General features: G+C 31.3%; 2 protein-coding genes across 2 annotated transcripts; one reads left to right on the top strand and one right to left on the bottom strand.

The window, feature by feature from the left end:
• Positions 1-6,362: 6,362 nt before the first annotated feature.
• Positions 6,363-8,715, bottom strand: LOC113865033 (pentatricopeptide repeat-containing protein At1g09900). The gene has a single exon (XM_027499370.1). The coding sequence runs from the start codon at positions 8,532-8,534 to the stop codon at positions 6,726-6,728; it is 1,809 nt and encodes a 602-aa protein (XP_027355171.1). The 5' UTR covers positions 8,535-8,715; the 3' UTR covers positions 6,363-6,725.
• Positions 8,716-9,862: 1,147 nt separating this feature from the next.
• Positions 9,863-14,238, top strand: LOC113865566 (XIAP-associated factor 1). The gene is made up of 5 exons (XM_027500227.1): positions 9,863-10,039; positions 10,421-10,556; positions 12,411-12,548; positions 12,636-12,757; positions 13,742-14,238. Exons 1-5 carry the CDS (start codon positions 9,996-9,998, stop codon positions 13,899-13,901), a joined length of 600 nt encoding a protein of 199 aa, XP_027356028.1. The 5' UTR covers positions 9,863-9,995; the 3' UTR covers positions 13,902-14,238.
• The last annotated feature ends 1,457 nt before the right edge of the window (positions 14,239-15,695 follow it).

The raw sequence follows: 15,695 nt of genomic DNA, 5'->3' as shown, positions 1-15,695 counted from the left end.
ATTTGGAGATTAAATTGTATAAAGTAAAATTTTTATGAATTAAAGATAAACAGGATGACACTCTTAGGATCAAATTATGTATTTACTGTATAAAATTTACCAAAATAAACATTGTTGAATAATGAAAGTGCTCTCAACTTAAGAACAGTATGAGTAGAGGGTGAATTTTTAAATTGCACACCCAGTATCCAGTGCATGGTACAATACTCAACCCACCCTTTTGAAATGGATTGAATATTAAATACACAATATATTGGTTTATTTTTGAAAATTGTTGTTTATACCGTTAAAAGGAACGCCTAAAACTTTATATTTATAAGGTATTTTTGTGATGCGTGTATATAGAAAGGATAATATATATATAAAACATATATTATCAATTTGTAAAGGTTTAAATAATGGATAAGTTATTATTTTGCCCGTCTCCACCTTGTGGTGCAAATGATGATACAACCTCACACGGTGAATAAGATGAAATTGGAACAAATAATTGTTCAAGATAAATTCGATTCTGCTATCTTCCAATAGCAATGATAGCAAGTTGTTTTAGATAGTTGAAAATTGCTCCATTTGATTTCGTGGCTAATCAATTTCTGTCGGAACAGGGGAAGCCCCTGATATGGGCAAAGCAACCATTGTTACCGAGCATAAAAGTTAGGAACTGTTTCACTAGCTGGTAAGTAAACATGTCCAATACAACTACGAGCTTTCAACTATTCCTGTAAATAACATTCTCTATCCGTGTCTTTGGGTACTATATTTGCTACATCAAACGTTAATAATTTATGATATCTTATTTTTTTTTTATAGTTTTATTTAGTATTTACCATAACGAGAAATCTATATATAAGAAGACTGAAGTGCGAAATAAAACTAATAATGTGATAAAGAAAAATAGAAAAAGAATGTTATAAAAGTACCGTATAAAAATTACTATATAATATACTTTATATTAGCTTTCTAGGGAAAGTAAAATAAGCAGGGGATACATTGAAGTCTTGTCCTAACTATGTGACTGGCTTTTTTTTTTTTCTCTCTTTCTACTAATTCATGCACCCGAACACTCGTGTTGATACGTGATAATCAACGATAAGCACGCGCAACTATAAGTAGTTTTTCTTTTTTATTTGGGCTTCAATTTATATACAAAGAGCTTGAATAAATTTCTACATAAAATAAAAGCTCTAAAAGGAGAATTTTCTTGTACATACATATATATATTATTATTATTAGCTTACCTTAAACGCTTCAATCTTATCATTGTTTGAGGGACTTGGTTGGAGGTGCTGCATATCTAGCAGAAAACCCTCGATGTAAAGATTCTTCGTCATCTTCTACCCAACCCTCATCGAAATTTTGAGCATAGCTTAAAGGGTCATACCTAAACCCACCAACGGGTCTATAGGTGCTTGTTCGCTTCACCCATGGAAGCTTCAATTTGAGACAACCCCAGCATGAAAGTAACCTTTCTGATTTGCTTTTAGGAGATGAACTTCTTTCCATGACTTGGTGAAAGCTTCATGGAACCAAACTATTTCAGTCTTAGAGAGTTTCTGGGGTCTTTTCTTATATTCACAGCTTTGATTTGCTAAGGATTTTGAGTGTGTGGTAGGCAATAATATATATAATTTAAGAAAAACAATTTTTGGGTTTGAAAGAGACGATAGTGAATATATTTTTGTCTTCTTAGAAAAGAGAATCTCAGAATGAAAATGCAGCAGTTAGATTTTCATTCTCATAGTAAAACCGAATATGTGGAGGACAATTTGCTAATGAGGCTGAAAGTAGAAAGATAATAATTCACCTGAAACCTATCACTTTTTTTTTGTCTAATCAATAGCCCTGTAGGTTAATAATTTAGAGGAGAATAATATTTCTCATCACAATATGTTTTCAAGTTGTTCATAACAGTAAGTGCATGTTGGGTGGAAATTATTTTGAAAAAAAAATTGTTTTTTTAAATATAAAAAACAAAATAAATTATTATTTCTTCAAAATTAAATTGAACTAAACTTATACTTAATTAAAAAGTAAAAACGAAGTCTAGGACCAGTGTTACTACTATCTAAATGGAACTTATACGGATATTGTTGTTTAATATTAATTATTGGGTTGATCATCTCCGCACCATTATTTAAAATTTTCTATCCGTTCCAAGCCCCGTTAAAGAATGAAGATAATGGAGACATTTTTGGCTATTCCATAATCAATAGTGTGGATCAAATATGATTGTGGATAGTGAATGTTTCAATATTGGAAGTAATTAAAAGAACTGCAGGTGGGTGGGTTTGAAATTATCTCAGTTGTACAAGAAAGAGACTTATTTGTTTGATCATGAGGGGTGGGACACTTCTTTGGAGGTTTTGATTTTTGAAAGAGAATATTCGTAGGAGACAGAACTTCTGCCATATTAATTACCATGTTTGGATTATGATTTGTAAATCATGGTTTCGCTCAAAGGAGAAATACCTTTTTCCCCTTCAACTTAGTGTGTTTGTTTGTGTGTTGTGATTCACCATTCACGCATTTAAACAAATACCAATTTTATTTTTTTTAGAAAACCTAAAATCAGACATGACCTTTGAACTATGTTTTGAATCACTAAATACTATAAAACAACTCAACCATGATGATGACATATAATTAATTCATGAAATTTTTTGCACTCTCCAAACTAAAATTTATAGTGTACTCAATATATCCTATATAGTGGGCTTACGAAATTGCAATGCCTTTATCTATTCCATATATCATGAATCAAGTTGGCACTGATTTTTTTTGGCCCCGTGTGACAGCTGAAGTTTAATTTATCGAGGACAACATCATCCAAGCAATTCACATGAGTTACTAAAATTTGTTTTATACAACTTTTCACATTTTTCAATATAGCACTATAACATTTTCATTACTTTAAACAATTCAATTAATTTTTTCCTCTAATCTTGTAACTCTAAAAAGTTTCCTAAATACATCTCATGCTTTTATATTTGTGGGATAGTTTTATAAAGGACAAATTAAAAATTTGATGAGACCCATCTAAAGTGAAAAAGATGGACTAGCTATTTGTAGCAATAGCTATTGATAGTAGCCGGTTCTGACGTGTAAAGGATGAATTATTCTCCAATTCCAAATGTTTGTAGTTGGTAATAGAATTGTTATTCCAATTCTTAATAATAGTTGTCTGAGATGCCACAAGGCCCACCATTGATCCCTACAGTGATAGTTCAGGAAGATACTATGTAGGAATGAAATCTCATAGTAAAGTTTAACCCGCCATTCCAAATAGTCACCCCAAAAAAAATCCAACTATTTAAGCAACTTGGGTATCATTCTATATTAGATGCATAGTCCCTTCAGTAACTTTTGGTCTCTCTACTCCTAACATAAAAGAGGAAGAAGGCGATGACATCTTAGGTACCATGATATCTTTTAGTTTTCTTTTCTTGTTAGATGCTGTTTTGGTACACTTGTGCAAGATTTCAATCATTGACGTCCAAGACCCTACTCTGCACCGTTCAATTTCAGTAGTTGTTTAGCAGTATGCAATGCAATCAAATCATCCTCCACTCAAATAAAAGATCAGACATTGGCAAGATATTTCTTCTCTTTAGTTGTAGTATTTTCGTTTAAATGTAAATTTAGGTCTTGCATTTTACATTTTTTTTTATTTAGTCTTTATTAAAAAAATTGTTAATTTTAGTTCGTACATAAAAAGTTATTTATAAACTAGTCCTTAATATTTATTAAAGGTAGAAGAATGATGTTAAATTTAATTCCTCGACTTTACATAATTTTCTTTTGTCATACTTGATAAAAAATTTAATCCTTATGCTTGTATTTCATTTTAGTTATCACAATAAGAATTTACATTTTAGATTCTATACATAATATATAATATTATTTTTTATTTTGGTATTTGCATAAATTACACTATAGGTATAGAAATTATAATGATAATTTAACCTAATATTTTAATTAATTGTTTGGTTTTCTTGTTGATGTATTACTTTTTAATTAGAAAATAATAAAATTAATGAGACTTAAAATAAGTCCTCACAATTGGCAAGGAATTAGACCCTCTACGTCACCAAGCTAGTCAGCATTAAGCAATTGCGTTTGAAATCAGAATTTAATAATTGTTTTGCATCTGAAAACCCACACCGTGTCGCAAGTGAAAACTGGAGATTGTCTGGTTTTATTCTGTGACAAAGAAAAGCAACAGATGGCACGACAATGTGCAGATTCATAATCAAAAGATTTCAAATGGTCCGAGTGGCAGTCCTTAACCCTCCCGTTAGCAAAGCCCATAGCCACTTTCAAAACTAAGCATCAACATCATTGCGTCTCCCTTTATCTCTATGAATTAACAGTATTTTTTTTTAATTAAGAGATATTAACAAATAATATTTTATTAATCTAATATAATAAATGTAAACCTTCACTTTTAAATAGAAATAATTTCATAATTTTTTTAAAAAATAATATTTTATTTTTCATAATTATTTTCTAAATTTTAAAATTTTATCTTGTTTAATATTATAAATTTAATAATATAATATTTACTATAATTTTCAAAAATTTAAATAGTCATACAATATTATGTCTTAAAATTTATTAAAAATTATTTTAATTTAGTAATATACTTGTACTGTAAAAAGAAAACACACAAATAATTATTAAAATCTTATGATGCATTCAAAGGATAAATTCAATAATATTTGACAATTCAACAATTCATATTACGTGAAATTATAAATAACTTTAAATTTTACAATATATGATTAAATTGAGTTAGAACATCAGTGAATACAATTGTATTTAAAATAGAATTTTGTTTCTCATGTTGGTAATTCTACCTATTCAAATAGAATTTTCTCCTATAAAAAATATTTGTAATTAAAAAAAAAAGATACAATTTTATATCATACATGTAAATTACACGATTCAATGATTCTTTATAAGTTTTTTATACGTTGCTTTCATATTTTTCTGTTAAAGTTGAAAATTGACATAAATTTAGATTTTTAAGTAAAAAAGAAACTAAAAAAAGCTACCGAACACACCCTATTTAGTTATTCAAATGCTCTATCTACGTTATTCGAAAACAAATGCCACACTGTTGCTGTACTATATTTGGCTAATTTAATGTTTTATTTTAGTTATGGAAAATAGAGACTTCGCACACTTGGTTATAACTTATTTTTGTGAAATTCATGATCATTCTTTAGTAAAATTATGTGTATTATTTTACACATAATTTCTATAGTATATTTCAAACTATTTTTTGGCATGTACAATCTCGAATAGTGGTGCAGAGCGGCCAATCTAAAAAACGCTATAGTGGCATAGTGAATAGCAGGATAATTGCTATTTTGAAGTTCTAAGTATTATACCTAATATAAAAATAATATCCAAAACAGAGAGAAATAAAAAATAAAGACGAAGATAAAAAATAGATAAGAAAATAAGAAAACAGAGAATTGGTTAGTCACTAACAAATGTTCAGGTTCATCGAATGTTTTATCAGAGATGAAGAAGATGGCCGAAAATGCCTGGATCACATTGAAAACTTTGTCAGAGTTGAAAAAACTAATCAAAGATAAAGACGATTAGAATACGTCTAAGTTATGTCAGAAGCTTTGTCGGAGACAAAGAAGATAACCGGACTCTGTCACGTCAGAAGCTCGCCAAAAGCAAAAGAATGTCGCAGAGAATGAAGATGGGAAAAACAAAGATAGAGAAGAACGAACTAGATAATTGAGAGATGAAAATGAAAACTTAGGGCTCATAAGAAAGAAGATATAAAAAATGTAAAAGGGGTTGAAATCCCAAAATTATTAAATGTCCAACGTTAAGAAAGCAAGGACAAAGTCGGGTTTTAACTAGGGATAAAATAGTAGCCGCTATGGCTGCAATTCTCCTGCGATTTGGCCGCTATTTGCGGAACGATGGCCTCTCCACTAAAACGTGACGCTATAAGCTTTCCATAGCGGCGACCTGCTGCTTCACTCTGCTCCTCCGCGATAGGAGCCGCTATGACTGCTATTGACTACTATGGTCTCTACATCTTACGATTTAAACCGCGATTCGATGATATTATACAGAATAACAGACAGCTGAAAGATGTCAATAAATATTTTCTCCTCCAAGGTTAACACTTTCAATGCTGCTGTACCAAAAACTGCAGATAAACAAAAAGAAAGAAATTGCACCCACCACTAGTGCTTGGTTTAGGAGGATAATGAAGCACCAATAGGCTTGTATATTTTTGGCAACAATAATACTGTGATAAAATTCAGACTCGTTGATAAAGCATATTGAAGCACTAAAAGTCTCTATACTAGTATCCATTTGCTGATTGCCCTTGATTAAATAAAATAATAATACATATAAAATTGATCTTTTGAATCAATCATATGACCATTAGTAGTCAAGAAACTAGCATCATAAATCTTGCAAGATGAGATTCAAAAACTGTTTACATGGGTGCCAAAAAAAGGGTGTGAAACATGATTAGTAATATAGAACATAAATTAGATTTAAATGTCTGGATTGAATTACAATGACCTAACAAAATTGACATGCATTTCACTATCCTCTTTCCCTCGTCAAACTAACAATCCAAAATCCAGACCAAGTCACTAAATTAACGCGTGTAACAAAATCTATATGCTCAAAAATATTATACAACCATTTAGGCATACAATGTAAAAATGCATTTCGTCCTACATTTTGACTGCTACCTGTTTAGCTGAACTTTTCTTCACAAATCCTCTGGAGCACAACTCATTCAACAGCTCCAAAGCTTCCTCAGCTAATCCTTCATCAGCAATGCCTTCTATAAGAATGGTGTATGTAGCTTCAGTGGGTTTACAGCCTTTTGCTATCATATAAGCCAAAAAATCAATAGCGCAACTAGTCTGCTGAGCCTTACAAAGTCCTGTCATGATTGAGTTGTAAGTGATGGCATTGGGCCTAATACCTAATCCTTCCATATCATAGAAAATTTTGATAGCCTCATCAACCTTTCCTTCACGAATAAGTCCCCGAAGCAATGACGAGTACGTTATTGTATCAGGTTTAAGACCCTTTTTGCACATCTCTTCTAACAGTTCTGTAGCACACTCTGTTTTTCCAACCTTTGCAAGCCCATCAATAACTGTATTATAAGTAATTAAAACGGGAGAGCATCCTTTGCTACTTAGTTGATTCAGTATTTCAACCGCAGCATCCACCTTCCCATCTTTGCATAGCGCTGTAAGCAAAGTATTATAGGTCACTATATCCGGGTAACAACCCCTTGACACCATTATTTCCAAATACTCAATTGCTCTATCCATCTTCTTCTCTTGACAAAAACCATGAAGCAATGGATTGTAACTCAAGGAATTTGGGGTACAACCATGCTTTGGCATCTTCTCCAAGACATCAATGGCTCTACCCAGTAAGCCTTTCCGGCACAAGAAGTTAATCAAGATATTGAAAGTAACAACACTAGGGGAACAGCCTTTTCGAAGCATGTCAGCCAAAAGCTTCTCAGCATCCATCCATCTTCCAGTGCTGCACATGCTACGCAAAATAATATTATGGGTAATCACATTAGGTTGACAACCATACAACGGCATGTTATTCAAAAACTTAATTGCTTCATCCAACCGACCTTCCTTGCAAATACCATTAATAAGAACATTGAAAGTAACCACATCAGGCTTACATCCTTTGTTCCTCATCTCATCTAACAGCTTCATTGCCTGACCAACTCCACTCTCTTTACAAGTTGCTTCAATCAAAATAGTGTAAGTAATCACATCAGGATAACACTCCCTCTGCAGCTGCCTATCAAGAACTTCCATTGCTTCCTTCAATTTCCCACTATCACACAAACTACGCAAAATCGTGTTATAGGTAACAACATCGGGCGCAACACTCATCCGCTCCAAAACCTGCAAGGCTTTATCTATCTCCCCTGATTTGCAGTAACCACCAATCAAAACATTGTAGGTAATCACATCAGGAACAGCACCAGAATTCTCTAGAATTTCCATAATTCGTGTTGCTTTCTTAGTCCTACCAGTTTTGCAAAACCCACGAATCAAACTAGTGCAAGTAATGACATCAGGGATATCCCCTTTGTAAGTCATGTGTTCCAAAAACTTAAACCCTTCATCCAATTCCCCATTTCTAACTAACTTCCTAAGATGATTGTTACTCACAAACTCATCAAAATTTCGAGAACCGTTAATCCCATTAGTAGAAGATTCTATGCCATTCAAATCCCCGTTTGGGGATTTTACAATGTGTTGTAATCTACCATTCAAACCAGAAGTTTCGAAGTTCGAAACGGCAAAAACGCGATTGCACGAATGCTTTCTAGACCCAGTGGCATTGGGTTTTCTAAAATGAGTAACAGTATCAGCTGATAGAATGAAAGGGCGAGAAAGAGCGTTGTCCCAAACCCTACCTCTGGTGGTTGCGCCGTCTATGTGGAAGTGGTGGAATGAAGAAAGGTGTTCGTGGGGTGCCATCAAATCCATTGCTTTTCACCAAATTTACAACACTTGAGTAATGGTTGAGATTGAGAGGTTCCACCAAGAATGTGTGAAGAACGGATATCAGCGAGGTCCGAGACAGGGAAGTGGATGAAGCTTATCCGATATTCGTTGTGTTTGTCAAAACATCTGATGGACTGGGCTTGCAATCTTGTGATGCCCACTTTTCCTTGCACTAGTAAATTTTCCTTTGATTGCATGATATTGTTAAATTTAAACTTTTTGAAATTAATAATTAAAAAATATTTTTTAATTTAATAATTTAAAATAAATCTATTATAATAAAAATTTAATTAAAAATATAAATATATAAAACTTTAATTAATATAAAATTGAAAGAAGTATTTAATGTAAAAAAGTACTTGCTATCATGCAAAAGGGAAATAACTTATATTTGAAAAACTTGTAGAAATGAAATGATTTTAAGAATTAGTATTCAAAAATTACATATAAAAGTTAATTAATAGATTTGTTAATAAATACTTTTATTTTTCAGAAAATTAATTAAAATATTCTAATAATGTAGAACAAAGTTATAGTATTATTCAATTATAAATTATTATATTATTAAAAATTACTAATTTATAATATTATTTAATTGACAACGAAAATGTTTATATTAATAATTATAAAAAAAATGCTATTACCGTTTCTCTGGGTTAATCAATATTAAATTTCCGAATTGGCAATATTGGTTGAATACATGAGAAATAATGTAAAATCAGATTAGTCGTTAAACAAACGGACGTCAATACTTATAATTTTTAAAAATTTAATTGCAGTTAGATGGATGATAATTAAAAATATATTTTTTTTTATATGATAGATAAAATAATAAATTATTATAATATAATATAATATTAATATCATTTAACATCATATTTTAATAACAAACATTATTTTAGAATGATTTGATTGGTCTAAAAAGTTAGCGTTCTTTTTTATTGTAGACTTATTATCTAAATAGCTAAATCACAATATGAAATTTTTTAAAATTTAAGATAAAAATATGTGGTGTTTTGTTTTCCCTACTTTATTATTGGTTGCTGTGAAAAGATTGGTGTTATTTAGTTCTTAATAATGAAGCTATTCTAAATTAGTATCATGTGACCATTTGAACAGTTGTGCTTATTTTGAGGTCTTAGTAAATTGTACATTTTTTTATTGGATCGATTCAGCAAATTGTACTTCATTAAAAGTCAAATATTAACATTGTGATTAAGGGGCCCAGACATATAAATGGAGAGAGCGAAGCCCATATGGCCCAAAGTTGATTAAAATGGTAGGTTGTTGCTGGCTCCCTCGCCTTAATTACTTTCTTCAATCATATATTTAACCCCAAAAAGTCTTCAAAACCGAAGTTCTTCGACAAGACGAATCAAATCTCCATTTTCTTCAAGTTTGCTCGTACAACCACGTTTTCTTTGATTTTATTGTTTCTACCACATGGCAGCTGTATCCGATCAACCCACTAGTACATGCACTCACTGGTAAACGATGCAATGATCTCCAATTATTTACCATCGTCGAATTTGTGAACTAGGCCTTGTTGCTTGAGTTTTACGTTCTTGATTTACTTCCTCTAAGCTGAATATTATGGCTAATTGGATTGTTTGTTTCATTGGTAAAAGTAATTTTACAATTTTTTGAATTGTTTATGGTTTTCTCGAGTGGTTTGGGTGTTAGGACTTCAGGGCGATGAAAACCATGCTGATGTTTATTAATCTTTTTCTCCCATATATATGTTGTACGATTCTTGATTTCTTATTTTTCTCTTTTGGGGCGATGTTTTGTTTTTATTGAATGTGTAAATTATGTGGTTGTGCTTTGTCCTCAAGAAACTTAATCGTGATTTTCTTTTATGGTATTAGTGATCGGGCAATCCCTGCTGCGAACATTGATTTGCATTATGCCCATTGCTCCCGTAACCTTCAAAAATGCAAAGTTTGTGGTGACATGGTTCCAAAGCAACATGCCGAGGAACACTATTTAAACACCCATGCGCCGGTATGAGAACTTTTCTCTTGTTTTGTTTTTCCTTCCACGCCCGGTTCGAAAAAACTTACTGTGAAACCTATTAGTTGAGAAGTTCATGTTATTTGGTGATAAACAGAAACAGAAAAGTTAATTACAAGAGATTGTGAATTTATTTAGAAGTATTTATGGGTGTAAAGGTGATGTCTCTGTAACAGTTAGTTACTAATTTGGCACTTATTTGAACCAAAATAAAATGGGTTTGACAATATCCGTATGGGGTGGAAAATGATCCATTAATTCATTTAGCGTCCAATCCAACTCAACCTGTTATGATAACATGTTTAATGGGTTGGGATTTTTAGATCTATTCTGTTTATGATGGTTAGATATCTTGGATATTCACTTCTTCAAGAGGGAATTGCCAAACTGTAGTTTTGAGTTTATCGTCTTATGGAGTGTGTAAGGCCTCTTACACTGCAGATGTAACGGACTAACTGATCGTGCCAACTCATAAAGTGAAACCCAATAAACTCTGTCACTTGTCTATGCTCTTATTATCCCCTATCTTTCTCTAAAAATTTCTGTATGATGGTTCCTTATGTAGGAATTTTATCTTTAGCATGTTTTTCATTTATTCAGTTTTATTATGTTTTTCATCAGCTTAGTAATGTCCATTAAGCTTGTATATACCGACAATCATTTAAATCAATAACTCTAGCTAAATTAATTATTTAAAATTTAATTAAATAAAGAACTATCTGGTTACTAGGTTTCAAATTTATATTTTAATAAGTTTTTTTGTGACCTTATTAGTTTGTAACAATAACTTTAAAAATTAGTTTGTGATGTTCGGTTTGCCTATTTTCTATTTTCATTTTCAATGAAAAACAGAAAACACAATAAAAAAAATACGGTTGATTATATCTTATAAAACATTTTTTTGAAGATGTTTCAGAAAATGGGCTCAAAATTGAGAATAAGTAAAATGTGTTTTCAACACTTTCTGTGAGAATTTTTAGAAACGGAAACGATGGAACTGAAGTGGCAAAGTTGTTATACTTCAAAAAACGTTTGCAACTTCTCTCTTTTCTTTATTCACGCTGAAGAACCCATCTTCTGCATCATGAGCTGCTACCTCTCTCCTTTCCTATCAGGGCTTTTAGGTTTTAGAAATTTAGTATCAAGGCAGTTTGAATGTGTTTGAGTGCTGGGTGTCAAGTTTCATTGTTTGAACTTGTTGGAGATCTGAAACATGTTCTCCTAAAAAGGATTCTGGGATGTCCTGATTGTTCTCTGAATAACTCCCCTTTACAAAAATATTTATATTTTGAAGGACATTCATGTGAATAATCTTTCAGTTTCTTAATGATTTTGTCGAGTAATTTGTACTTTCGTTCACATATTTGGGTTTTGAAAATTGGGAGTTGGTTCTACAATGTTTTGCAGTTTCTTAAATAAGGGCTTTGATACTTTTTATGCAGTTGATAGCATGGTGGGTAAAGCTTTGGTACTCAGAGACATAAGATTACTTATTAAAGCAGCTTTATTATGGCTTTCAATTTCTCCTATTTAGCAAACCTGACTTTAATTTTCATTAATCAAGGCCAAAAAATTTTAGTAAGAAGTGTATAATTTTTTGAGCCAGTCCTATTTTTTACAGTTACGTGTATCATGTATGTAATATGAAGGTGTCTGTTGTATCATAAAGGTGTGAAACTTGGAATGTCAACTCATTATTCCATATGGTAAACGAGGCTATCAGTTCCTTTTCAGGGGTTCCCCTTCTCTCCCCAAAGGCTGCCGCACACTATGAATCAGTCTATGAAATCAGATTTAAAATTCCCTCTTGCATAGGTTTTCAAAAGAAAATGTCACTTTGTGCAGGTTGCTTGTTCGTTGTGCAGTGAGACAATGGAACGTGATATTTTAGAAATCCATAAAGACGAAAAATGCCCCCGAAGAATTGTCACCTGTGAGTTCTGTGAGTTCCCTTTGCCAGCTATTGATCTGGCTGAGCATCAGGTAGCGTTAATAAAGAACTTTTGAATTAAGGTTATATTAATCAATGTACTTTGGTACTAATTTCAGTTGGGTCTTTATAACTTTCAGGAAGTATGTGGGAATCGAACAGAACTTTGTCACCTTTGTAACAAATATGTTAGACTACGTGAAAAATACAACCATGAAAATAATTGCACAAGAATCCAAAGCAATGCTGTGGGGACTTCAAGGTAGGAAATGTCATCTTTTGATTGAAGCACATCAGTGTGATTGGATTTTGGATTAGTTTATTTTGTGCTCAAAACAGCTTCTAATTTGAAGATCCTTGAAGAGAGCCTTGAAAAATATTTTTTTCCCCAAAAATAATAAAAAATAAACTTGCGCTGTTCAAAAATAATTTTTTAATGTAACTGATAGTCTTTCTAAGGCATAATGGATGGGTGTATATCTTACTGTCTTACTAGTTTCTTTTAATTTTGGTCCATCTGTGCATGTATTAAATGCATTATTTTACTATCTTGTATTGGTGCTTATTGGTTGTGGAGTTAATACTTGCTATATTCCCCTAAAGATTAACTTGAATAGATTATGTTTTCATGTAAACCCCTTCCCCAAGGAAAAAGTACCTCCTAAATTTAGTTATTCTTACTTATTAATATTGCTTCTAGAAAATTAAGATTCTTTCCAAACGTGTGTTGTTGTTTTGGTCATTAGGCGTTGCAACTGTTTTTGTTTAATGGACGCATTGCTTAATGGAAGTGACTTAGTTATTGACTTATTGGCTTTCTTATTGCTTTTCATACAATAAGCTTGCATTCTCTTCTCCTGCTTATAATACATTAAGATTCTCTTTAGTTGAGGCGTATCATTAAACAATTACAATGTGTGCACAATTCTTTTGATCTGTTTTAAAATGTTGGGGATTTATTGTTAGTCCAAGGTAAACTAAAGTGGAATCTGCAGAAGTTTGCTTATCTTCGGGGGACTAATTTAATGTCATTTATCTTACTTGGGTGAGGTGACCAAACTGATGCCAAGTTATCTTTAGAGGACTAAAATGGTCATTTCGTCTATTTTTATTTTATTTATTAATAAAAAAAAGTCTTATCTCGCCAGAGGAGTTGCACGGTTAACCTTGTAGTTGTAGGTCATTGATGAAAGGGGTCTGTATTTTCTTTAACTTGAACTAATTTACTTCTAATTTTTGTGTGAAGGAATGTGCGGCCAGCTGAAAGAGATAGGGGTGCTCGAAGACGGCAGCAGAATGATTTCTCAAGAAGACGTCTTCTTTTCACAATAGCAATCACTGGTATCGCTGTTATCCTTGGATCTATTTTTTTCCAGAGAAAGACAGAGCTCAGCAATGTGCATTAGCAGCGGAGAGGATACATGATTAGTGTAAATCTGGTTTCCCTGTATAATTTATTCGCATACAACAGAAGTCTTTTGAGATATAATACTTTACCAGTGCATGAAAACACACCGGCATTGTCATTGTCGTATATTGAGTTGTTATGCGCTTTCTTTAAAATTATTGTAGTTTCAGTATTGGATGGGAAGAACTGCCAAGAACCAAGAGGTAAGTATATGAGTCATTCCTTACAAAGGTTGCTATTCGTTTTAATCCTCCAATTGTCTAGTTCGTGTTGGAAGGAACTGCGTCTCTTTTACATCAATGCAAAATCGTTTTAGATAAAGGGAAAAATTTTATTCTAGTTTGTGCAAGACACATTGTGAATTTTATGCAATAATAGAGCTGTGTATTTGAGAAGTGTTACCAGAAAGTGTTATTTTTCTTGATGCAATCAACGTCACTCTTTAATATAGAATACTTCAAATTTATCCGCGTCTGTCTATTAAAAAAACGTAAATTTACATAGATTAATGTCAATTCAAATAAAGAGCCTAATCAGTAACTGTTACAGATATATCACTTATAGCGAAAATTTCCAAAATAAACGCACAACCTCTGTGTTTATTTGTCCTGTTTTTCTTTATCCACAGTAATGTGAACTGCTCAACTTGTAGGTTTTTCAATGATTTCCTTGAACTCAGCCTGAAAGAAGAAAAACGACAGACTTTTCATTTCGCGGAGCGGGTTTGAATAGTGTTCCTCGGCAGTGTGTTCGAGTCTCTGTGCCTGTTTTTCTATTCGAATATGGGTTGGGTAAACAAAAATTTAAAATCAAAACATAAGTTTGGAAGAGTTTTATACACAATTCAAATTAATTGGCATTGGTAAAAAAAAACAAATATCAATTTCAAAATGTCAATTTCCATGATCCTTGAATTAATTGTACAATAATAACATTTTTTTCTCTACTCCCTTTCGTTGGATCAAACATTGTGTCATATTTTCCTTTCCATTCCTTCCTTTCGCATGGCCTCCCTTTTTTAAGTTGAATAATACTATTTTTATAATATTTTTTCATAACATTTTTTGTTTTCCCCCCCTCTATTTACGATCCTCCTCTACATTTTTTCACCAACGCTCACTGTCTCTCTTTTATATAAAAATGTCCGGTAGATATTCTTTGCATTATTTACAGGGTTTCGTTAACCTCATTCGTCAAAATTATGGATAAATAACTAATAATAATAAAATTTTATTAAAAAAATATTTATTTTATTTTTATAACTTTAATCTAATAACTGTATACTTTTTTTATAATTTTTTTTTATTAAGAATGCTTAAATTCAGCCCTAAGAACTTTATTTTGTTTATACAAAAAAAATGAATGATATAATGTGGCAAAAAAATTAAAATAAATAAAATTTTTTTTTTTTTTACACTTTGGTAATTTTGTTATGCTTATTTTTTATTGTTATTTTAAAAAATTAATGAACAAGTTTTTCCATTTTTTTTATTATTTTGTGTTTAGTTGAAGTATTTTTTATATATAATTGAAGTTTTAAATATTTTTTGTAAAAAATTAAATATATATTTATTTTAATTTTATATAAAATCTTAAATGGCAAAAAATAAAAAAAAAATACCAAATGAGTGTTAACTTTGTTATAATGTTTATAAATACTTTGCAGAAATAAATATTATTTATATAAATATAAATTTTGCTGAAGAAATAATTTTTAAAATGTATTAAAATAAAAATAAATATGTATCCAATAATATTTTTAATAGTTTTTTGTTTTTTTAAACTAATATCA

Source organism: Abrus precatorius, unplaced genomic scaffold (assembly GCF_003935025.1).
Source record: "Abrus precatorius isolate BTA unplaced genomic scaffold, Abrus_2018 Scaffold4, whole genome shotgun sequence".
NCBI lineage: Eukaryota > Viridiplantae > Streptophyta > Magnoliopsida > Fabales > Fabaceae > Abrus > Abrus precatorius.
This window is presented reverse-complemented; position numbering and strand designations above follow the sequence as displayed.